General features: G+C 43.1%; 1 protein-coding gene across 1 annotated transcript; it reads right to left on the bottom strand.

Moving 5' to 3' along the window:
• Nucleotides 1-11,116: 11,116 nt before the first annotated feature.
• krt18a.1 (keratin 18a, tandem duplicate 1) lies at nucleotides 11,117-21,015 on the bottom strand. Its single transcript, XM_080470011.1, has 14 exons — nucleotides 20,499-21,015; nucleotides 18,478-18,560; nucleotides 17,967-18,123; nucleotides 16,586-16,750; nucleotides 16,343-16,468; nucleotides 15,902-16,122; nucleotides 15,675-15,786; nucleotides 13,788-14,195; nucleotides 12,834-12,916; nucleotides 12,588-12,744; nucleotides 12,234-12,398; nucleotides 12,017-12,142; nucleotides 11,571-11,788; nucleotides 11,117-11,298 (listed from the first exon to the last, which is right to left on the bottom strand). The coding sequence occupies exons 1-14, from the start codon at nucleotides 20,916-20,918 to the stop codon at nucleotides 11,175-11,177; spliced, it is 2,565 nt and encodes an 854-aa protein (XP_080326137.1). The 5' UTR covers nucleotides 20,919-21,015; the 3' UTR covers nucleotides 11,117-11,174.
• Between the last annotated feature and the right edge of the window lie 2,450 nt (nucleotides 21,016-23,465).

Here is a 23,465-nt window from a genome sequence, read left to right on the forward strand (position 1 = left end):
TGGTGACAAATAAGAGTGAAATTTGGCAAATCTTGGCCGATTGCCGATTATTCTCTAATGTCTTTAATTTACTGATTAAATCAGCTGATTAATCAGCCTGGCCTTAGATGATACCACAAGAGCCTGAGTTGTATTTCTGACCCCTGCTGGCCATTTGGCGCCTTTACTTTAGTGCTAACGTTTGTCCACAGAGTCTTGCTTGGTTTATTACTGGCATGGAATCAGAACTCCGCATTGTTCCAGCTCAGATTATCGCAGAGTTCCTTCCCATTCACTCTGCAAAGACATGTTAGGTTATATAATCAGGACGTCAAGTGATTTCGACCATGACTGTAAGAAGCTGCCCTGCATGACTGCAGTGCAAAAGACTGTGTCCGCTTTTTCCCACTGATGCCCTTTGTCAGGTTGAGGGAAGCTGATGACGTGATGACAAACATTGCGTGGCTTCTCAGCACTGTTGACCGGTCGTCACGTGCAATCGGAGTCAAAGGCAACGACAAAGAGATAAGAGAGGACACTTATCAATGGGAAAGAAGAACAACAAAAAAAAACCCATCCTGTATTTATTCAACAAAAAATCATTAGTTACTGCTGACTGGAAACTCTCAGTTTCGTTGTGTTACCATGGCAACCAAGCCAAAACAAAACAAGAAAATCCCTGCATGAACTTAACATTCGACCCTCAACTGTACAACCATTAACCAGTGAGATTAATTGCAACTCGCTTCCTCCCGGTGTGTCTCAGACACCTGAAACCCCCCCAAAGCATCCTGGGTAAACAATGATGTCAGGCGAGCCGCCCGTGGCTTTCTCTCATGGTCTAATATATAGGCTGGAGTTAAAGGGTTCAGAGAGAATGGCCCCTTTAGAAAAGGAATGTGGAGTGTTTTCTTTGAGGCTCACACAACAAGAAAGAGTGAATGTTGAGTGCGGATTAGAGGGCAGAACAGCTCTTTTATTTCTGTTGCCACCAACAGCAGAAAACCCATTTCAGAGCTCTGACCTAATGTGTGCTCTTTAGGTGGCGCCGGTGTACTTTAGCTACCTGTGTCGCGGTCACTGGCAGGACAACATGTTCATCTGACACTTACAGACTGCCTCTCCAAATTTACCATACATATATGATCCATGCATCGCTGTTAAATAGTGTGTATTTGTTGTTTGTCTGTATTTGGATTCCACATTCTTGATATTCTTCTTCCTCTTCGTCTTCTACTGGGTTTACCGTCAGTTTACATTCTTAAAGTCACATTACCGCCATCTGCTGGTTCTATCTATCTACATTGTTTCCCACCGCTCTCATCATCCCTGATGACTGTTTCCCTCTCTCTCTAATCAGCAGCTTTTTCCATCCCTGACGACTGTTCCCCTTCTTCTTCTTTACTTGGGTTTAATAGCAGTTGGCATTCGTGAAGTTGCACTACCGCCATCTGCTGGTTTTGGCCATTCTCACTGCTCAAAAAAAATTAAAACACAGAAAGCCATTTTCATATTCAATAAGCATTTTTATTGTTCATGTTCAAAACAGCAAAACAGAGGCTCTTATACTTGCCCCCACCAAACTGGATACCACCCACTAGGCAGCACATTGGGCCATTAAATGATTAAATCAAACCCTGCCTCCATGACCTGGATGTGTCTTTTGACCCGTCTCTGTCCCTAGACAGCCATGTCAGCCTGTTGACACGTTCCTACTTTTTCTACCTGGATAACATCGCCATACTAAAAGGAATGGTATCCAAGGTAGAGCTGGAGGTTATTTTACATACTTTTATCTCTTCTCCTTTAGACTATTGTAACGGCCTTTTTACCTGTTTAAATCAGTCATCTCTAAACCGCCTTCAAACCGTCCAATATGCAGCCGCTCATCTTTTAACAGGAACAACCCGGAGAGCCCTCATCACCCCTGTCCTCTCCTCCCTTCACGTCACCCCTGTCCTCTCCTCCCTTCACTGGCTCCCGATCACGTCCCGTGTTCGTTTTAATATAGCAGTGCTGACTTTTAAAGCATTACAAACACTGTCTTATATTTCCAACCTCCTTCACCCATATGCCTCAAATAGAGCGCTCAGGTGTGGCCAACAAATGCTGCTTGCGGTCCCACACACTGAGCTCAAAACCTGTGGTGATTGTGCATTGGAAGCTCTTGCACCAAAACTGTGGAATGCTCTTCCACTTCAGCTGAGATGTGTTGACTCCTGTGGTAACTTTATGAGGCAGTTAAAAACATTTTTCTTCAGGCAGGCCTTTAACTTGCAGCTGCTCAATTTAACTTTCTATAACTATGTATGTTTTTTCTTGTTTCTATACCTTTAATGAGCTTATCTTTGTTTTATTAATTTTTTTAATGCTGCTAAGCACCTTGTGACACACGTCTGTGAAAGGTGCTATATAAATAAAGTTCTATTCTATTCTATTCAGCATTTTGATGGTGCTTATTGTATGGCTTTATGGCAGATCAGCCTTTATGTATATGTGGTGACCTCTAGCAGCCATTAAATTCACAACAGGAGAAAAGAATTCACTGGATTACTGAAAGGAGAACCAGTGTTTGGTAAGTTGAAGAGTACGGAGTGGGTCCCACCTTGAAGTTCAATGTTGACACAAAGTCAGGTTCACATCAAGGCTCTTAAAGAGGATGCTGATCTTGTATTCTTAAAAAAGAAAATGAAAAAAAACCCAACATATATATTAATGAAAGGCTTTGTAATGAATCAATCTCAATCAATTGCATTTTAATCGCATAACAACATTTGCCCCAAAACTATTTAAAAAAAGAAGATTTTAGTGGACAACTGACTGACACCAGAATGAATATTGATTGCATTTCAATTAAAATCAGTAGAAAACAAAATAAAAATAAAAGACCTAAAGTTAAAGTGCTATTAAACTTATTTAAATTTAACTGACAATTTATCACTTTTTAGCATGAAACAAAAGCATTTCCCTCAGCGTGACAAGACCAGGGGTCTGCTGCCTTCATGACCAAAAGAGCTGTTTTCACAATTTTACACCAAATCAAATTTGTCTGGAGCTTCAAAACATAAATGAAACTTAAAAATGATATAGAACAAAAAATATAGTTGCATTAAGGAAGTGCATGTGCATATGTATGAATTTGACCAACATTTTGCAAAAGAAAAACATTGCATGAGATTTTCAGGGATGATTTGTCCTCATCCAGGGATGTTCCATAGAATTTTGAGAGCGATTGGGTCAAAGGTCAAGGTCATGAAAAGGTTAAAAAGAATATTTTCGTCATAACTCCGTCAGTTTTAATTCGATTGGCGTGCAACTACTGTCAAAATGTTCAGTTTTCAAATTCCTATCCTTCGATATGCCACATGATGCAGTGACATCGGTCAGGGTCAAAGGTCGGGGGGGAGGTGGTCACACGGACATGTGTGTCAAACAGTGATAACATGACGCAATTCAAACGACCATGATGGAAGGAGTGGTGTGGTGGCTCAAATTACCTTGAAATCCATCGGTTTCCATGGTGACAAATGTGGCGTTTGCGAAGGTAAGCGAGTGCCTGTTCGAGTTACAGTATGAGTCCAAACAGTGTCGGATGACCACATGACAGGTTAGTGAGTGTGAGAAGTAAACCATTCTCTTTATCCCAAGCAGGAATATTTAAACAAATCTCTCATCCCCCCTGCAGGAAATAGTAGTCAAGCAATAAAAACAGAGGCGATTTTAAGAGCTCATGTGGGTAACCGCCTGATATTAATGCCAGGCTTGATGTAGTATTGGTGTCTAGTTTTAACCATCATTCCCTGAGAGCAAAGCCTCAGCAGCCTTTCCTCTTCTTTTTCCCCGTGTTCCCACCCTGTGGCCCATTTACTAAGATTTAAATCTCACCCCGAGCAGACGAGCCAAAGTGTTGGCATGATTTTACAAAGCAAAGCATGCTGGAGTTCCTGCGTGTTCCTTTGAACTGCAGGTGTTTGTGTTCGCGCTTCAGTCTGTTGTGACAGAGAGGGGCTTTTTAAACGCAGACCCTCCCTTCCTGCCGTGGAAATTCCTCCCGTCAAAGAAATTCTCCCAAACAATCTCTATAATTGTGGCTCCCGCTCTGTCCGCCAGCATCCTGTGGCACGCAGGTTATCTGAGGTTAAGCAGAGAGAAATAACGAGGAAACAGAGAGGTCTGTTCAGAATAACTGTCACAGTGGGTGTGATTCATTTTACTGTCTGAAGCTGCCACTCTGACCATTTAAAAACATTTAAAATGCACAATAGATCATTAAAGATAATAGACGATACATCATTAAGAATAGATTTGTTTTTCCACAATTGGAATTATACCCGACCTCCCCAGTAGTCGGTCTAAATGTTAAAGTGTAAATAAAAGAAGGATGTAAATCATGAGCAACATTTTAAATGCTGGAACTGAAATATTGCCGTGTGGGAAAAGATCATATTCCTCATATTTTTAACCTTTATATAATCGAGAGAGCAGCAATAATTGAAAGCACAATTGTTTTGTTTTATAAAGCCATATATCCACCTTCTTATACTATAGGTTTCATCTCATCCTGAAATTTCACTCGAAAGCCGTGTACTTTTCCCCGTAACCATTCAGTCTTGACCCATCCTTAAAGGAACGGTAACGAGTCTTTGACATTATTTTATATTTCCTGTTCTTTTATCTTCATATGTATTTGCTGTAACGTGCCAATGCAGCCGATAACTTCTCCACTAACATGGCCTACGCCACATTTTTGTGCTTGGCTCGGCGTTATTTGTGCGCGATGTCACTCATGGCGTGAATTTGACTGAACCACACAAAGTGAAAGTACAATCTTTTTGCATGAACTTGCAAATTCAGCTTGCTTCATGCAGGACCTTAGTAAATCATCCCCTTTGTGCCGCCTGTTATCAGCCCTTAGCTTCAACTGCTAAGAACACATATTGTCTTTGTATAAGCAGGGGAGTGGTGGTTTCTCAATAAGACAGCTGCCCCGAGACACATCGAAACAAGAAAAATACATGTGGATAATCACTCAAAATACCAGTTTGTCCATTTTCCATTGTCCCCAGTCTCTCTCCAAATTGTGTAATACCTACGGTTGCCTCAAAAACTCATTCATTTTACAAAAATACACAAAACGGCTCTGAAATGGTGACATCGGTATGTCTCCCGGTGGAAGTACAATTTTACTGTTTTGCATGATTTTATTGTTGTGGACCCGCATGTTTTGTGGTTTGGTTTTGTTTCTATCGTGCTTTTATCTTGAAGTTTTGGCTTGTATTTTTTTTTACTTCCTGCCGGGCGATCAGCATCAGGTAGATTGCCTGCACCTGAGGAGTATTTCCCCTGCACCGATTATTCAATCAGTGAGCTGAAGGTGGTGTCTCCAGGGGGACCCCTCTCCCTGAAGACGTGCCTGCGGCGGCCCGCCTCCTGGAGCAACGGGAGAAATCAGTCTGCCGAGCGGAGCTTCCCTTTGATTTTAAATGACGTCCGATCACATCGGCTCCTTTGATTTTAACACTGTGCTCACCACCTGATCTGGCGCCCTCTATTGGCCAGCTGCCATTGGCTGTCCGCCATGATTTGTCTTCCTGTCTGGAGAAACTCTGTCACATGACCTGAACTCTGTTGACAAGAATAGAATAAAATGAAACGTACCCATGTTACAACTTCAGAGCCGTTTTGTGAAATTACTTTATTTTTTTTTCTTTTATCTGTGGACTAGACACTGGGCTGCTCACACAGCTGTTGGTGGTCAGTTTTTCTCATGTTCAACCAAAGGATATGCTCCTGCAGCTTTTCAACATTTTGGTGCTCCTGTCCAACTAATTGGATGTGAATTTTAACATCAGTTTCATTCTGAACATCATTTGATTGGTCAGAATTCCACTAATATTGGAAACAAAGAAATGTGGAAGTGTGACCAAGATGTTGGTACCAAGAATAAAGTTGACATCGGTCTCCGAGTTTGGGTAAATACAGAGCTTTCTGCAACCATAGTCTGTCGCTTTAACAAGTCTGCAGCAGGATGATACGTTCAGTCACACGCATCCGCACAGCTCGCCGCCGCCGGTGGGCGTGAGCGAGAGTCCACAGTGAACATCATTCAGGGTGGAGCTGCTGCTCGGTCTCATGGTTTTAGAGCTCCTACGAGCCGCAGCAGAAAGCTTGTGGTTTCTTTTACGACTTATGCTTGCGCTGCAAAAACTCACTAGGTGTGCTTTTAGCAAATTTATTTGTCTACTTTCCAGTCAAAACATACAACACGGGCTTGCAATAAGCCGTCAAAGTCTGATTTTCTTCCAGTGCAGAGTTGAAAAGGAAGTTTTTTCACTCTCCTATTCCCAAACAGGAGGTAAAACTAGACAAATAATCAGATTACGAGCTAAAATTGGTCAGACGTCGAGGTTTTCCAGCATGCAGATGTTTGGTAATTCTGTGTCATTTTCCATTCGAGTCCAGAGTAAAAACTTTAGTTTATGGGACTGACTGAAGACCGTTGAAACTCTTGTGATATCTGAGCGCCCTGCTGCCAGTCTCGGTTTCAGCCACGTCCCCTTTGCTCCCAACTGGGAGTGAGTTACTGATTCAAAGAATGTCAAGGTCAATGAAACCACCTCTGATAGTGGGATTGGAGCGCATGAGCAGACGGATAGAGCACCTTCAGGACAGTTTCTGTTTTAGGCTGGATCGATCTGCTCTGGTGTATTTTTAGCAGCTCCTGTGGGGTGCGTGGCTCCATACTTTCTTCTGGTCACCAAGTTCTTCTGGGTAATTTCCACATAAACCAGACGGATGAGTCACTCCCTGGGTTCAGCCAATTTGGCTTCTTCGGTTACGTTTCCAGCCCTCATTCCCTCTTCTCTCTCCTTGTGCAACCCAACTGGAAAATGAAAGTGCGGGGAGGGTTGCTTGGGCCGCTGCCCAGTTTTATTCTTACTTAACGTTCCTCTCTTCACCTCCTCCTCGTCCTTCCCTTCATCTCGGCTCTCCCACACTCCCTCTTTTCACATATCTCTCATTTTCAATCCTTTCTCGTTAATTTCCCACCATCCCTCACCCTCGTTTTGCTTTTTTTTCCCGTCACCTCCACTAATCTAAGCCTGTTTGCTCAGTGGCAAAGTTTACAGTAATCGCTGTGCCTCTGCAGGTCGTTTAAGGGGACGTCAATGCGTTTCCTGATCTCGCCTGTCGCAATGTTTCCAAAAGCCAAAAAGTCTCATTTGGACGAGCCAGGCGTTCTCTGTGTGGAGCTTTAACCCACAACTGTTTGGATTGAGATTGCAGGTTTTGATTATGAGGGCTTCCTGTGGGCAGGCGGTTGTGTATACGCTCCTAATTCGACTGAACGTTGCTCTAATTTAGCTTTAATCAGCTCCACATTTTGCTGTTTTTGGTCCCTGTTGGCTTTTTATATATATATTTGTTTTTAACCCTCATCCCAGTGTCCTCATGTCACCCAGCGTTTGACCACAAACACAAAGTCTCACCCTCCGTCCTTTCACCCTTTTTCCCTCCCTCTTCCAATGAACGGGGAGATCTGAGCGGCTTGGCTGACTCAAAGCCGACACACCCTGCAGATGTGCGGGGCAGAGGGAAGCATCAAGACGGCGAGTTTGATGTGAATCACGTTTTGTGCCTCAGTGCGGATTACATTTTTTACTAAGGAAAAGGGAGCAACAAATGAAGCGGCGGTGCTTTGCAACCGCGGACCTCTGGCCCGACACGATCGAGAACGTCTTGAATGAACTCCCTTATTCGCAGCTTTAAACTGTTTATGTGAAGTCATGACGGCCCTTTACAGGCCTGCTGCTGCTTTCGTAAACTAAAACGACCTGCTTATAGGAGTGAGAGATCAGGAGGAGTTCAAGAGGGTTTTACACTCGCGGCGATGCAATCCTCTTGCCACAGTTAGTATGTGGGGAGTTTGTCGTGTAACAAGAAATGATTCAAATTATTTTAAATGTTTGCTGCATGTTGCGTGTTGAGCAGCTGCCACAAAGGCTGCGAGAGGCCTCCGGTCACTGCTCCTGACAGAGCCGATACGCCTCAACAGAAATCATACAGCATGCAATGACAGCAGTGCATGTATTTACATCTACTGCTTTTTAATGTACTTCACAAAAAGAAACATCTAAAGGGGACGATATTTGATATACGGTGAAACCTCAAATGATGGGACACCCTATAATCCAAGGGCAAGTGTCTCCTGAAGACAGTGTCCTCTCTTCAGAGGTCATGAGGACAAACTGTAGGAGGAGCTGATATTGAATGAACCAAACATCAAATGTGTTATGGAAAAAACATACTTTTGTTTTAAAGCACCGAACTGAGCCAATGCAAAGAAATGTATACAAAATAAATCCAAAATAAGATATGTACATGACAAAATGTAAAATAAAAATTCAAACAATGATAAATATTTACAATTTTATACAACAATAAATCTGGAAAAGAAAGGAGACATTCAGACAGTTGTCAAATAACATGACTATACATTATTGTACAAATGTAAGCCTGAAACACAAACAAACATGCAAAACAGTAACCTGAAAAATAAAATAAATAAAAAAAAAACCTGCAAAACAAAGCATTTGGAATACAATGGGAGCCAACGTCATAAATAACATAAATAAGAAAATTATCAACATATTCCTAGATCTTATTTACATAGTACAGTAACATAAGTTACATGGAGTTAACCAGATGCTTATCAGTCCTACATCCTGACGCCATGTTGCTCCTCCCACCGTGGACCAGCCAGGTAGAAAAATCCAAGATGGCGGGCACTGGGAAAACAGAGATTGAATCTTGTTGTATTTAGGCCGTTTTAGTGTCCGATCGGCTTTAAATTTGCCAGGAAAACATGACGGTGGCCCATGTTTGTCATGTTGCCCGCTCATCTAGGTGTGTTCACAGTTAAAAACTTGTGTTCGTCCGCTCAGTACAAGTTGTCCACTGTTATCAGGTCCCCTCGCCAGAGGTTCGACCTGCATTTCGTTGTTGTGTGATGGACTGGCAGCTGTCCAAGGTGTAGCCTCCAGTCTGCTGGAATCAGTACCCGGGACTAGAACTTGGGTAGAGCTATATATGAAATGGATGGATGGATGTCTTTCAACCATCTTTATAAAAAAAAGAGAAGCTAATTTCCCTGTATTGTATTATATATTTTTCTCAGTATTACTGCATTGCTATGACTAAATGAGTTGTAGTATCAGTCGAGAGAATAAAGTTTTGGAAGTGAACCCTATATTACAGAGACCATCAGGTTTCTGATCCTGGCAATACATTTGACAGTCAAATGAAAATCTGAACTTTGGTCCTGAGCAGGCAGTAAAACCTCGGGTGACTTACCAAAAGGAGCAGAGACAGTCAGACACTTACCACATTCTTTTATAGTGTTTTATATCACCTTTTTTACAGTTCTTTAAGAAGCCATATATCATTGTCTATGTTGAGTAAATCTGTTAAGATTTTTAATGTTTGTATATTTGGTTCAAATAGTAAAACTGCAGCTTGTAATTTAAGCAAGTATTAAAAGTTTTCCAAGAAAAATCAAACCTAAATCTCGAGCGATGAATGACGGTTCATACAGAAAGTCCTTTGCCTCTGCAGATGTGGCCTCTGAAGCTCCAGATGATGATAAAAAACAAAAAAACAAAGCTTAACTAAAATAAAGCAGATCTGGATCACTGACCTGAAGATTGTTGACTCGCAGAACTTCCAAAGTGAAATATTTTGTTTGTATGTCATAAATTGTCTTGTCTTCACAGATGATAAATGTAGATTTTGTCATAATTGTGTATACATTGTGAACAATCCCTTGGTAATCCCTCCACATGAGAGGAGAAATCCTTCAGAGAGAAGCTTTGTTTTACTATCTCAATTTGGGGCCCCTGAGGTATTACAGGCATGCAGTAGAGATACTCACCTCTGCCCTTTACATTTTTTATTCTATCTGCTTCTCTTGTCAGTCTCAGCATATCTCCCTTTCTACGTTGACCCCCCCTGAAATTCCACAGTTCTGTCTGGTCTGTCTGCCCACCCTCTCTCTCAGCGGGGGCTTACATTGAAGCATCTGGCTGAACGTCCATGACACAGACCTCCGACAAACAGTTTACTATGCCATTACCGCTTTACTAGTGACTCAAGGAAGTGAGTGAGTCCTGCTCGTTTTCAACTCACATGAGAAAACCAGCCTGGATTTGAAACTCAACGATAAATCGAAGTTTCTGCATAATGCTGCAGTTGTGTAGTGCCCAAATTGTGACATTGTGTTGATGAACAGTGCATTTATTTGTTCAGAATCACCCTCCACCCTCCAAAAATGTTCCCAAAGCAATTACCAAAAGCCAGTTTCCTCCACAATTCTCTGTTACTGACATGCATGACTCAACTTCATGGAGTTTAGTTTGTCCCGAGCAGACCGACTGATGTGAATGTAAATAAGCCGGGAGCACAGACGCAACAGTTGACCGGCCTGTCTGGACGTGGCATGGGAACACGAGTCTTCAGCTTATAATGAGACCAGGCCAAAGAACTGCAGGTCAGAAAGGGAATTCCTCACAAGCCGAAACAAGTTCCTGGACTCACTCAAGACGTGAATGTGATGGCAGGAGGGGTGTTTTTTGATTAACAGAATTAACGGGAACGGGCACTCGATAGAGCTCATACTCGCCAAATGCCACATTTGTCACTATGGAAACAATGGATTACGAGGTTATTTGATCCGCCACACCACTCCTTCCATCATTTGTCACGGTCGTTTGAATTGCTTCATGTTATCACTGTTTGACACTGTGGGACACACATTTGTATACACTCCTCCCTTACATTTGACCCCCAACCGCTAACCAGGATGATGACGTCACTGCACCGTGTGGTATATCAGAGGACAGGGAATTGATCTGATAAAACTGCGTTACGATGAAAACATTTTTTTGACCTTTTTGTGACCTTGACCTTTCACCTAATCACTCTCAAAGTTTTATGGAACCATTTTTGGATAAAGACAAATCATCCCAGAAACATTCCTGCACTTCAGGTCAATAGTTTTTGTGTAAAGTGACTTCTAGTACATGGAACATTATGTGACATGTAGTTTGTGATCAAGAAAAACAATCTCAGACACAATAGTACACTTTTTCTTGCTCGTTTTTATTTTTGTTACATGGTTGTTGAGTTATTCTTCAGCTTTAGGAAACAACCTTTTCACTGGACTTAACATCTTTGCTCTCTGACACGAGTTTACCGTCCACCAACGTCTGAGTGACGGTCACCACTTTGGTCTGGACCATCTTTTCGAGTGCATCGTCCAGCCTGATTCAGCAAAAAAGAAGAAGAACGGAACAAAGTTAGTTGCAGATAAAAGACAAAAATCTGTTACCTTTTTTTGTATCAAGTCTACAGATTATGGTCAAATGTAAATAATTGTCCAATAATAAGTTTGCGTGGAGCTGATTTAAATAAAATGTACACATTTGGGAAACAAAGCTCCTTCGTCAGCGAGCCCACAATACTAAGCAGTGAATATTTGGTTTTCAAACAAAGGTGCCAGTTGTACAAACTCTGCCTCCTCTCTTCACGCTCACCTCAACTCGCCGTCGAGCAGCCTCCTGTACTCGGCGATCTCGGCCTCCAGTTTCACTTTGATGTTGAGCAGGACCTCGTACTCCCTTGTGTTATGCTGGATGTCAGCGCGGATCTTAGACAGCTCCTCCTGCAGCCTCACGATGATGGTGTTGTACTTCTCCACCTCCATGTTGTAGCGCATCTCGATGTCGCGCAGGGTGGCCTCCAGCGACCCTTTCTGTGGAGCGGGTAAATAGAGGATTGAGTGAATCGATAGAGAAGTGAAGAGACGATATCTTGAAGACGATTCCCTACATGTCACAGCTATTGTCTTAGCTTCGCATAGAGTGTAAATGGAGAGATACCTCGTCTATCTCGAGTTAAGGGAAAAGGAATCCAACGTATCTCCAACTATGAATGAAGTGACTGTAGAAAAGTGTGCAAAAACGGTGACAGTATTTCTTACCAGTCCAAGTGCTGACTGCAGTTCAATGTCCAGGGCTTGATACCTCCTCCTCGTTTCACTCAGGACACTCGAGGCCTCTTTCAGAGCTGTTGTACTCTCAGTCACTTGGACCTGCACCTCTGTGATCTGGACAGACGTTATGGTACAAATTACATTCATGACACTCATGACAAAATGTGCCGTTCATGAACATTTTCCCTCCAGGACTCCGCTGTACCTGAGATTCGTGCCATGCTTTGAGCTCCTCCTGGTTCTTCAGAGCTATTCTCTCGTACTTGGCACGCATCTCCTCCATGATCTTGGACAGGTCCTGTCCTTTAGGTGCATCAACATCTACGTGGACGCTGCCCTGCATGATCTGGGCACGCAGTTCAGCAACATCCTGTTGAAGGGGGAAATAGTTAGGGGAGTGACTTCCTGGCACAGGTCACAGGGGTCATCCTGTACAGAGAGGTTGAGGAACAAACAAGTTGCCACTGTGGGGATTGGTATCGTATTGTGGTGAGGTTATCGAATCGTCTTATCAATGGATTGGATTAAACGATGGCATTCTAATTGAAATGTCTCTCACTATCTCATGGGTCTTCTTAAGGTTGATCAACTCCTCCTTCAGGGACTCGATGTCGCTTTCCAGGTGCAGGCGAAGGACGTTGGTGTCGTCCAGAAGCTTCCTCAGCCTGTTGACATCTGCTTCCACTGTCTGCCGCATAGACAGCTCGTACTCCATCCTGAAGACACATGATGTGTATTGGACATACTCATGGTGGACTATGACGTTGTTTCTTTTTTCATTTCACGTGCAACGCTGGACACTCACTTCACTCTGAAGTCATCGGAAGCCAGGCGTGCATTGTCAAGGGCGATAGCAAGGTGGGCGTTGCCCTTGATCATGTTGAAGATCTAAAAAAAAAAAAAAAAAAACAGAAAACAAAACATGGAAGCTGTAATCTTCACCTTGATGAATGGACCTTCTCTGATAATATATCAGTCCTTGTTATCTTGTTGGTGTTCATCAAACCGAGTTGTGAAGAGATAAGAGGGTAATAAATGTTGACAAATCACTCAGTCAGGGTGATTCATGAGGAGTGGGCGGTGTTTTCATGGGCAAGTTAGAGAGATTTACCTCGTAAAGACTTCTGCACTTTCATTGTGTTAGATTTACAAGCTATGTGGAGTAGAATGTGGCCAATAAATTGTTCTGCATGAACTGCAGTGTGCAAAAGGTAGAAAGGGTCATCTCTCTGTTGGACATTTGCAGGTTTGATTCCCCATTCAAACCTGTCCACATGTCGAAGTGTCCATGAGTGAGACATTGAACCCCATGGATGGATTTGAGTGCCTTGGATGGCAGCCGCCTCCATTGGTGTGTGAATATGTGGGTGATGTGAATGCAAAGCGCTTTGGGAACCACTCAGGATGGGGAAGTGCGTTATGAGTGAAATCCATTTACTTTTATCTTAAATTGTGAAGTAATGTTTTGATATGGTTTTTCCCAACAAACAACCTTTTACCTTTTACCTAAGCCAACTGGAACAATTGCCTGTGTTGTTCATTAGGTGAATAAACAAGGTTTATTTAGTGCAAAAGAAGCCAATCCTGCTCCTAGACGACCACAGACCTAAAAAAAAGAACAGTTCCAGTGTCCAAACTTCCGCACAAAATCACACAGGTAATAGAGGAACACAATGGAAACATGGAGGGCTGTGGCCGTCCAGGACCAGGACTGTTCACCTCTGATGAAGTTTAAACAAGATGAGATTTTTCAGCTCACCTTGGCTCTCAGATCTGTAATTACAGCGTAGTACTTGCTGTAGTCCCTCCCCTCCAAGGGGCCTCTCTTCTCGATGGTCTCTCTGATCTTGATCTCCAGCTTGCTGTTTTCCTTCTCCAGGTTCCTCACGGTCTCCAGGTAGTTGGCCAGGCGGTCGTTCAGGTGCTGCATGTGAATCTTCTCATTCGCGATGGCGAAGGTGCCAGAACTGGACCCAGACGCTTGGTAGTCATACCCACCACTGAAGCCACTACCGACTCGCCCGCTATAGGCAGTGGAGATCTTCGTCCCGTAGCCGCCAGCCCCACCGCTGACGCTGTGAGCGTAGGACCGATCCACAGGTCGTCCAGACATCCTCGTAAAAGACATCTGTCGTTTTATCTCCATGAGTGAAAAGTGGTGAGGTGGTCAATCAGAGGAAGAAGTGGCACGTGCTGTTGCAGTGAAGCTCGGCAGGGGAGTGGAGGTCGTCGGTTCGGTCTGCACTCTTATATGTGACTCTGAAGGGCAATACTCCTTCCTGCCACTCCTCTCCTATCTATACTACCTTTTTACCTTTACCCTTCTTGCTTGGACCTTGTCCTTCAACTCCCACTCCCAACCGATAAGTTACAAGAGGAAAAAGTGCTCATCGTTATGATAGTGAGTTGTAAATACATTGTGTCTATGGTAACTGCACAAGATCAAAGGGTAAGTTTTACACCCATCAGACGTTCAAAGTTTTATTGATGAATCAGTGTCATTCACGCTTCAGAGGTGTTTCTATAAAAATCATTCCAATCACTAAAATTAGCCAGGGTGAGTTACAGTGTTTTTTTTCTTAACGATTGTAGTGTCATACCATTTTCAGTTTTGATATTATGTGCATTGATCTCGAACTGAACATAGTTCTCAAATCGCGCAGCTGATTTCTACACATTCTATCTAGTGTCCGTCCAAGATGGGTCTTATGGTAACCCAAATGTGAGGTGATGAAGGTGTGAACGAGCTTGTGATAGGAGTTATCCAGAAAGGATAAACATTGGGGTTTACTTCATACCATTTCCGAAACCCAAACAAAACATGGACAAATGTCTTCTTTGGAAGTGTACGAAAGTAATTTACCTAACAGGTAAGTCTTTAAAAAATTTCCAAAAAATTAAATCAAAGGAACTCTTTCATTATTTAACACCAAGTTCATGTGATCGTGCTAATCATGCGATCATGACTATTCATTAATGACATGGGATTTATGTTTTTGGCATCAATTAAAAAATGGAATGAAAAATGTTATCTGCCATCTTTCTGCTATGACATGACTTTTTGACTTTCATAATATGGTCAATAGATGATATCTGTGACTTGATTGGGAGTTTAGTTTCATACAAGACATTCCCCACAGGTTTCTCTCATTGGGCTTTATTGAACAGTCGGAAGAAGATCACAGTGGAACAGGCAGACTCAACCGGACAGAACGGATAACAAACATGATGAAATGTAAAAAAAAACTAAACAAACAAACAAAAACAAAAACAAAAAAACATGAATTCCAGAACTGACTTTAACAAATAATTGACTTTGTTGTTACTTTGAAATGTTGACTCTCTTTAATTAGTATGTCTTTATGGGAAAAAGAAAAAAAAAAAGCTCACCATTTCTGAGCTTTCGTAAACATCTGCTGGTCAACACACAAGCACATAAATAATGGTGATGAAATAAATAAAAGATGATTCTGTTCTCCTCTAATCCAGTTTTCTGTCAGCCTGTGTGGGAGCCGCCTACCCAGGAAGTCAAACTAACGGGAGGATCTAATGTTTAGTACTGACTAACGACTACTGTGTCTCGATGTGGACCAATCTGTTCAGGTGATTTTCGTTGGGAGTGTGAATTGGTGGCGTGTTGGATTTAAAGGTTCTTGGTCTCTGTGCTGGAGGACACCACCTTGCCGTCCACCAGGGTCTGCGTGACCGTCATCACTTTGGTCTTCTTCACCGATTTCTGGTCCAGAGCGTCCTGGAGCCTGAAGGAAGACATTTTAAAAAAAAAAATCCCGTTAATTGCGAGGTACTTTCTACCAAGGGGTTTCTAAGTTTACAAGCTTCCTCTAGGCTGAGTCAGAACCCCGTCCCACGTACTGGAAGTCTTCGCCATCCAACAGCCGCCTGTACGTTGCGATCTCGGCCTCCAGCTTCATCTTGGTGTTGAGCAGGGCCTCGTAGTCTTGCGTCTGCAGCTGGATGCTGTTGCGCAGCTGCGTGAGCTCGGCCTCCAGGCCCAGCAGGACGCTATTGAGAGCCTCGATCTCCATGTTGTAACGCATCTCCGTGTCCCTCAGCGTGCCTTCCAGTGAGGCTTTCTGCAAGGGTTCAGAGAGGAGAGCGGGTTAACGTTTGACTCAGGAACTCAGCTCGGTGTTGACAGCTGCCATAGCGACGGCTCGCCGGAGTGTAAGGCCTGTGTCAACAAAAGTAAGAGCCGGCGACTTGAAGTGAGAGTGCTGAGTCGGGGTTTGCTGGGTGTTCAGATAAGCGTGTGTTTGGGGTAAATGAAGCGTGCGCTGACGGAGTGCTTCTCACCAGGCTCTTCTGTGACTCCAGCTCGATCTCGAGGGTCTGTAACTGTCTGCGCAGGTCGTTGACCTCTGTATGGGCACCCTTCAGGGCCTCTGTGTTCTGGCTGACCTGGGTCTGAACTTCTGTGATCTAAAAATGAGAAAGACAGAAAAAAATCAGATGAAGGGGTTAGCTCATTACCTTCTGTTGACGTGATACAGAGGGAAGTGACAATGGAGGAAAGAGCCTATCGTATTCAGCATTTACCTGAGATTCATGCCACGCTTTGAGTTCTTCCTGGTTCTTCAGTGCCATCTTTTCATACTTGGCTCTGATTTCTGCCATGATCTGAGACAGGTCCTGTCCTTTGGGCGCGTCGACGTCCACGTGGACTCCGGACTGGGCGATCTGGTTACGAAGCTCCATAACTTCCTAAACACACAAAGAGGGAATCCAGAAATAAGAGAACAGAAACACAAATAAAGTGACCTTTTTTTTTCCCCCTTCTTTTTTTTGGGAGTAAAATGTGTTTCTTGGTACGACGAATGACAGACTGAATGTAACCATGACGCTGCTCTGACTCGTTCCCTTTTCCAGTCATAGTCACCATGGGAGCTAAAGACACCGGGGTGACCCTAAAGACTTTCTTTGATTTCCCCTTGGGTAAACAAATAAACGTGTTCTGGCTTGTGGGCTCAAAACACAGTCATCTAAATTCTTTGCCGCATTTCCAATATAGATGGAAAACTAAAATTTTACTTTGAAGCTTTTTCATATTGAAGATTTTTTGACAAAACTTCCCTTTTCTGACTGACTGGTTCTACCTAAAGTTTACCAGTATACTCTGTTCAGTCGTGGCAGCACAGATGAATGTTGCTGGTGGGGTAAGAGTTTCAGCTGGTGAACATGACAGAGTTCTTTCATTCTGTTTGGTTTTCGGCTGGATTGAAGTCGGCGTGGCTTCCATGGAAAGTTGCGAAGTCACTGTGATTGCAGTGATGAGTATCGATGAGGCATAAAGTTGAACGTTACAGTGAGTCAAAGTTGATTGAATCACACCCACACAGACCTGGTGAGCAGCTACATGTGTCAACGTAAAACGCTTGACTTTGGTTTTTTATGTCGCATTTCGCTCATGCATACACAGGGACAAATCATGCTTTGATGGACTTTTTGTTAGACATATTGCTAAACAGTGGCATGTTTGTGTTCCATTTAGACGGAAGTATCAAACATTGACCGCATTTACAAGATAAAGCTGAAGAGAGAGGTCAGGGTCTGAACTGCTGACTGTTGGAACTTGCTGACACCAACTCATTAAAGGTTTATATCTATTGTGGTTTGCCTCTGGAACTGCACAATCAACTCATCAGATAGCAATACAATGAGGAAGGTGTCCAATTACAAGCATTTAAGGTGGTTTGTCGTGACAGAGAGGCTGACAGATCAGAATAAAGGAGTTTTTTTTGAAGACGGTCCTTAAAGAGACAGAAGGCCCAGATTGAGGGAAAATTACAAGACTGTAAATATAATTCGAGCTCCACAATACAGAATATTCGCCTTGCTAATACATAGATTATACTTGTGGTTTTTACCATGACTTGGATCCTTATAGGTGTCCCACAATGAGCAACTTCATCAAACTCACATTTTCATGGTTCTTCTTGAGGTGGATCAGTTCCTCCTTCAGGGCTTCAATCTCACTCTCCAGGTTCATGCGGCTCAGGTTGGTGTCGTCGATGACCTTCCTCAGGCCCACGATGTCGGCCTCCACAGACTGGCGGATGGCCAGCTCGGACTCATATCTGAAGAGGACAAAGCGGGGCGGTGAGGCTCACTCCCAAGCCTGGTACAGCTGCTCACATTCACACAGGCTAAGCTTAATTTACTTTAAATCTACCAGATATGCTGCTCCAATTTCTATTTCTCCATCACAACATCTACTTCCTTTTTCTATGTAAAAACATGATTTCTAGATTTTAGATTTATGACTTTATTGCAACAACACCTCCGCCGGATTGGATGCTACGGTGATGTTTTATGACTATGACTCTTTAGAGGTTGATACCAGGTATTTATCTTGCGATACATTGAGTAATAAAACAAGGCGTTCCCACACATCTAAATTCTGTTTTACAGCCTGAGAAGTAAAGCCTTACTTTACTCTGAAGTCATCAGCAGCCAGGCGAGCGTTATCAATGTTGAGAACCAGGCGGGCGTTGTCACAAGTGGCATCGAAGACCTAGGACAGATTGACAAATGAAAGAGGTTGTTCAGGTTGTAGAGTTGACACAAGGGGGCAGTAGAGGGAGGTGATCGGTGGGTAACGTCCATGTAGAGGAATATAAGTTTTAGGATTTCGCTAATAGGTAATAACTCCATAAATATTGTAATGAACAAGTGCGTTGAGTGTGATTTAAAGAAAAAAAACCATTAAGACAATGACTCAAAGTAGTATAATCTGCCAGGTATCGTTTCCTGCCTTCAAGCTAAGCTAGGCTAACCGGCTATTGACATTTAGCACGTGATCACTCAAACAAAGTGTGTTTCTGACAACGTCATTTACGATATCATGAGTGTGACCAATGTTAAAACATATTCCAACACAAAGTCAGAATATAAAAGTGTTTTAGTGTTATGTGTCACTGCATGTAAAAGTGAGGACAGTGCCAGCAGGGCCTTCCAAACGGCAGGTGGCTGCAGTGTTTGCTTTAGCAGAAGGGTAGATAAGGGCTGGGATGGATGGCAGGAGACGCATCCCGGTCACCAAGTCCGAGAGCCAATCAGGGACTGCCAGGCAGGCGACTGTCCGTCCTGTGCGGAGGAACAGGTTTGATCCTGACATCAGGTGATTTGCATGAGGTGCGATGGCACTGGTGGTTACGATCGACTGTGTCCGTGTGTGCGTGCCTGGTCATGTGACTGTACACACCCGTTTGCACGAATGACCGATTTTTGGCTTGATTTACTGAGCTGGTCTGTTTCCACTGTGAGAGTCAGTGTTTTCTCAGGTGGGCGCCGAGACAGAAAGGCACCATCTTAATAAAAATGTTGCTTTTCTTTGGTGACCCTGGTCTGTTTGTATAAATCAAAGTGCTCGTCTGTTTGTACAAAAAACACAAGCTTGTAGTTTTTAAACATTTATTTTAATGAATTACTTCGACAAAGATAAGATTTGAATGAAATGATGTCAAACTACCCTCCTTATTTTGGTTTCTGCCCCCGCTTCATACACATTTCAGCTCTGTCCTTTGCTTTGGAGGCCTTGATGCTTTTGGGAAGATTAGAAAAATACTTTTTTTCCCTTGACCACACTTTCCTACAGTGAGCAAAGGCAACAGAATAACAGCATCCCAATGTGGAGGAGCCACAGTGGGCTCAGTATGTTGGTTTTTCTCTGCCTGGAAAGTTCCATTTGGAAATTACTCTCCAGTTTTTAACTGCTTCAGTCTTTTTGCTGAACTCACTGGGCCTAAAAACTTGAGTAAATGATTGACAGATTGTCCATCTTGTCCACAGCCTCCATTCACTCTCACTTCTTATCAGTTCTTAAACTTTTTAAGAGCTTTTCTTCATTGCATACAATAAAGGATCCTTCTCTAATGTAAGAACTTGAGTGTCTCTTCTTTCCTTTGTCCTAATCTCGTTATATTGAATGTAAACACTGTTGTATTGACTATTCTGAATGTTCAGGCCAAAGACCAAACAAAGAGGAGAAACACTGTTCATGCTCTGATATATGACTTTGTAAGTTGACCTCGACCTCTCAGATTTTGTTTTCCTTCAGTTTCCTGTGTCTGTGAACCCTGACTCTCCAACATTCCCCCTCCAAACTGTTTCCGGTGCAGCCGGTTCAGCCCCCATCCCACCGAGCAGCAGCGGGCACTGAGCCCACCACCGGCAGGAATCTCTTTTGTTGGGAAACCAGGCAATCTGTAACCCCGACTGTTGCTGAGGTTACATTCAGGGCAGGAGGTGAAACAAAATGTTGTTTTCTCACAGGATCTAATCAGTTACCATTCTGGTTTGCATCACTTCACCCATCAAACTAAGCCTTCCACCCCCCTCCCATTCAAAGTCGAGTTTTAGTTCGGCACTTAATAACTCAACACATTCCTCCGCCCGTCCTCTCCATGCCCCCCCTCATCCAAGTCCCCCTCCTCCTCCTCCTCCTCCTCACCTTCTTCCTCAGGTCTTCCAGGATGATCTGGTACTTGCTGTAGTCTCTGAAGTCGGGTCCGCTCTTCTCCAGGGCCTCCTTGATCTTAATCTCCAGCTTGTGGTTGGCCTGCTCCAGGTTCCTCACCGTCTCCAGGTAGTTGGCCAGGCGGTCGTTCAGGTTCTGCATGGCGAACTTCTCGTTGCCCATGATGTCGGCGCTCTTCCCGCTGACGCTCACCTGGATGCCGCCGGCGGAGCCCCCTGCACCGGAACCCAATCCCATCCCAAAGCGGGAGCCGGAGGACACGCTGATGCGGCTCCCGCCGGCCCCACCGTGGATGCTGGCGGCCCTGTAGACAGGGGCCGAGGTGCGGCTGATTGACATGGCAGGACCCCTGCTAGTAGTGGAGCGCATCGAGTATGTAGTCTTTGTAGTCATTGTAGCTGGAGACTGAGAGACTCAGGGAGAGAGACTGAGTGAGACAGAGGCACTGGCTGAGCCGGCAGAAATTGGAGCTCACAGGCACAAGGCAGGAGGAGAGGGGAGGCTGGTAAACTATATAAACCTTGTGGGCCCTCAGGTCCGCCCCTCAGACCACTCCTCCTTAAAGTGTCACCGCCCTCTTTTCCACCGGCCTAAACTGCAAGGACTGCTCACAGCATGCCTTTGTCTATCACAATCCTGTAAAGTTGGTCACTTATAAAGACTGGTATTCAATAACTTGGAGATTTGTGAAAGCATGAGAAAAGTACACATTTTTCAATAGTGACATGAAGTCAACTGGTCTCTACTGATAGAAGAGTTAAGTACAAGATTATTTTGCTTTTTCTGGCAGCCCTTGGAAAACTAAAATCCTTTCTTACTTTATGTGGGTTTTTTTCTTCTTGTTTGGCCACACGACTGTCTGCTACACATTCATTCTCAGGGTGGAGGGACTCCAGACTGGTACCTGAACACAACACATCTTGGTATCAATTGATGAGATTTACAATAAACACAATGATGTGAGGAAATTAGTTCATTTAGATCCTCATGTTGAACTCATCACAATAATCTCATTCTGAATGGACCTTTGGCTAAACCCCCCCACTGAACGCAAACGAACCAATAGCATCCATCCACTGCTCGGAGTCGGACAAACATTCTCAGCTCCGTAGAGACGCATTAGAACTGGTGACACCTTGTTGTTTTCTGGGCTATTTATGTCATTTAAGCAGCAAAAATGGTAAAAGGGTAAATTCAACAATGATATAAGGTATCCTGAAATGATAAACATCAGTGTTTACTTTATACTATTTCCAAAACCCACAAAAAACATGGATACATGTATTTATGTTAATGATTGTGATAAGTGGGATTTTTGCATCATAATGTGATGAAAAGATTTGAAGGTCTGTGCTTTAACAGCCGCACTGTACACAAAGAAACTTATGAAAGTTATATGGACTTTTTTTTTTAACACACAATAAGTGTAGTAAGTCACATTTTGCGTAGAGTTGAATCATTGAATTTTGAAATAGTACACATGGTTTGGAAATGTATGCTGGAGAGATAAAGCAAATTTTTAAAGGATAGAAATGGGAAGATCTTTGTGTTTTTGTTAGGTTTTTCACAACAGATTTGATAGCTTGACTGGAGTGTACTGGTGTATCTTTATACTAACTTTTAAAGAGAAACATCCTTCAATACCACGCTTTAAAATATACACATATTTTGGTGAGGGTTGTAGAGTGGACTGATCAATGAAACAAATATTCTGTTTGTTTACTAGTATTTACTGAAATAATATTAGTGATATAAAAAATATCAAGGCTATTATACCTTTAAAAAGAAAAGGAATTTGTAATTATGCACAGTTGTGTTTTTAAGGGAGTATTAAGCATCTCTTTAAATTGACGTATACCTTAAGACAGAATACTACGGTACTTTCTTGCATGAGTTGTAAATTTTGTTAACTTTGATTATTATGAAGTATCACCAGGATTGAGCAAACGTACCCTTTTTTTGTAAATAAACATTTGGTCTGTCTAGAATTATAACACTGCTGGAGATATTGCTATTTTCACAATATTAACATTTGGAAGAAAACCTATAGAAACAGCGACCACTTTATTTCATAAACAACCTTTATTAAAATTATATTTTGTACAAACCGGGGGCTTCACCAGCAACCTGACTGAACCAACGTCACAGTGTGAACCTTTTCGAAAAAAGTTAAGCCAGGACAGTGACACAGTATCCTGTAATGTTGCGGCGAGTGAGAAGCCTGCCTTGTTGTGATCACGGGGTTGGATGAGATCAGGTCGTGCAACACCTGGACGTCTCAGTTGACTCCAGTCATTTAAAGCATGAGGTAACCGCACCGCCGGGGCACGATCCGGTAATGTCTCCTGTCACGTAAGAGGAGGTTTGGCTTTTATGTGCAACGGCACTAATTTTCCCACAAACAAAAACACGAGGTTTTGGACGATATCTAATCTCGTAAGGGCAAAACATCTGCCGCTTGCATAAAAATGGCTTTGAAAGGGCCCCAGTTGGCGTCCATAAACTCCACGCAGCGCACCATCTTCCCGACTGTGTTAGGGCATTTTAAACCGAGAGGTATTTTTATATCATTTCCTGGCTGATGTCTGGTTTCCACTCATTATTTTTATGTTTTCAAAGTTTCACAAACACACTTTCAGTTTTACAATTTAGAAGTCAAACCAAAACGTGAAAATTATGAAAGTACATGAGTCAGGTAAAAACTTTACAGTGAATTAGCGAGAAACACAGCAACTTCCCAAATGAGCCACAATGGGAACCGCCTTCATAAAGCAATGATATGATGTTTTCAAGCTTTTGTTTTTGTTGCATCAGATAAGAGTTTTGAAGGTGTGGGATGGGTCCAGATGTTCTGTGCGGCACAATCTGTTATCTCTGTAGCGTAGCAGGATGTGAGTCTGATTGCCCCACTCCCATCAAGGATATGGTCAAACAAAGGAA

Source organism: Lipophrys pholis (genome assembly GCF_963383615.2).
Source record: "Lipophrys pholis genome assembly, chromosome: 8".
NCBI lineage: Eukaryota > Metazoa > Chordata > Actinopteri > Blenniiformes > Blenniidae > Lipophrys > Lipophrys pholis.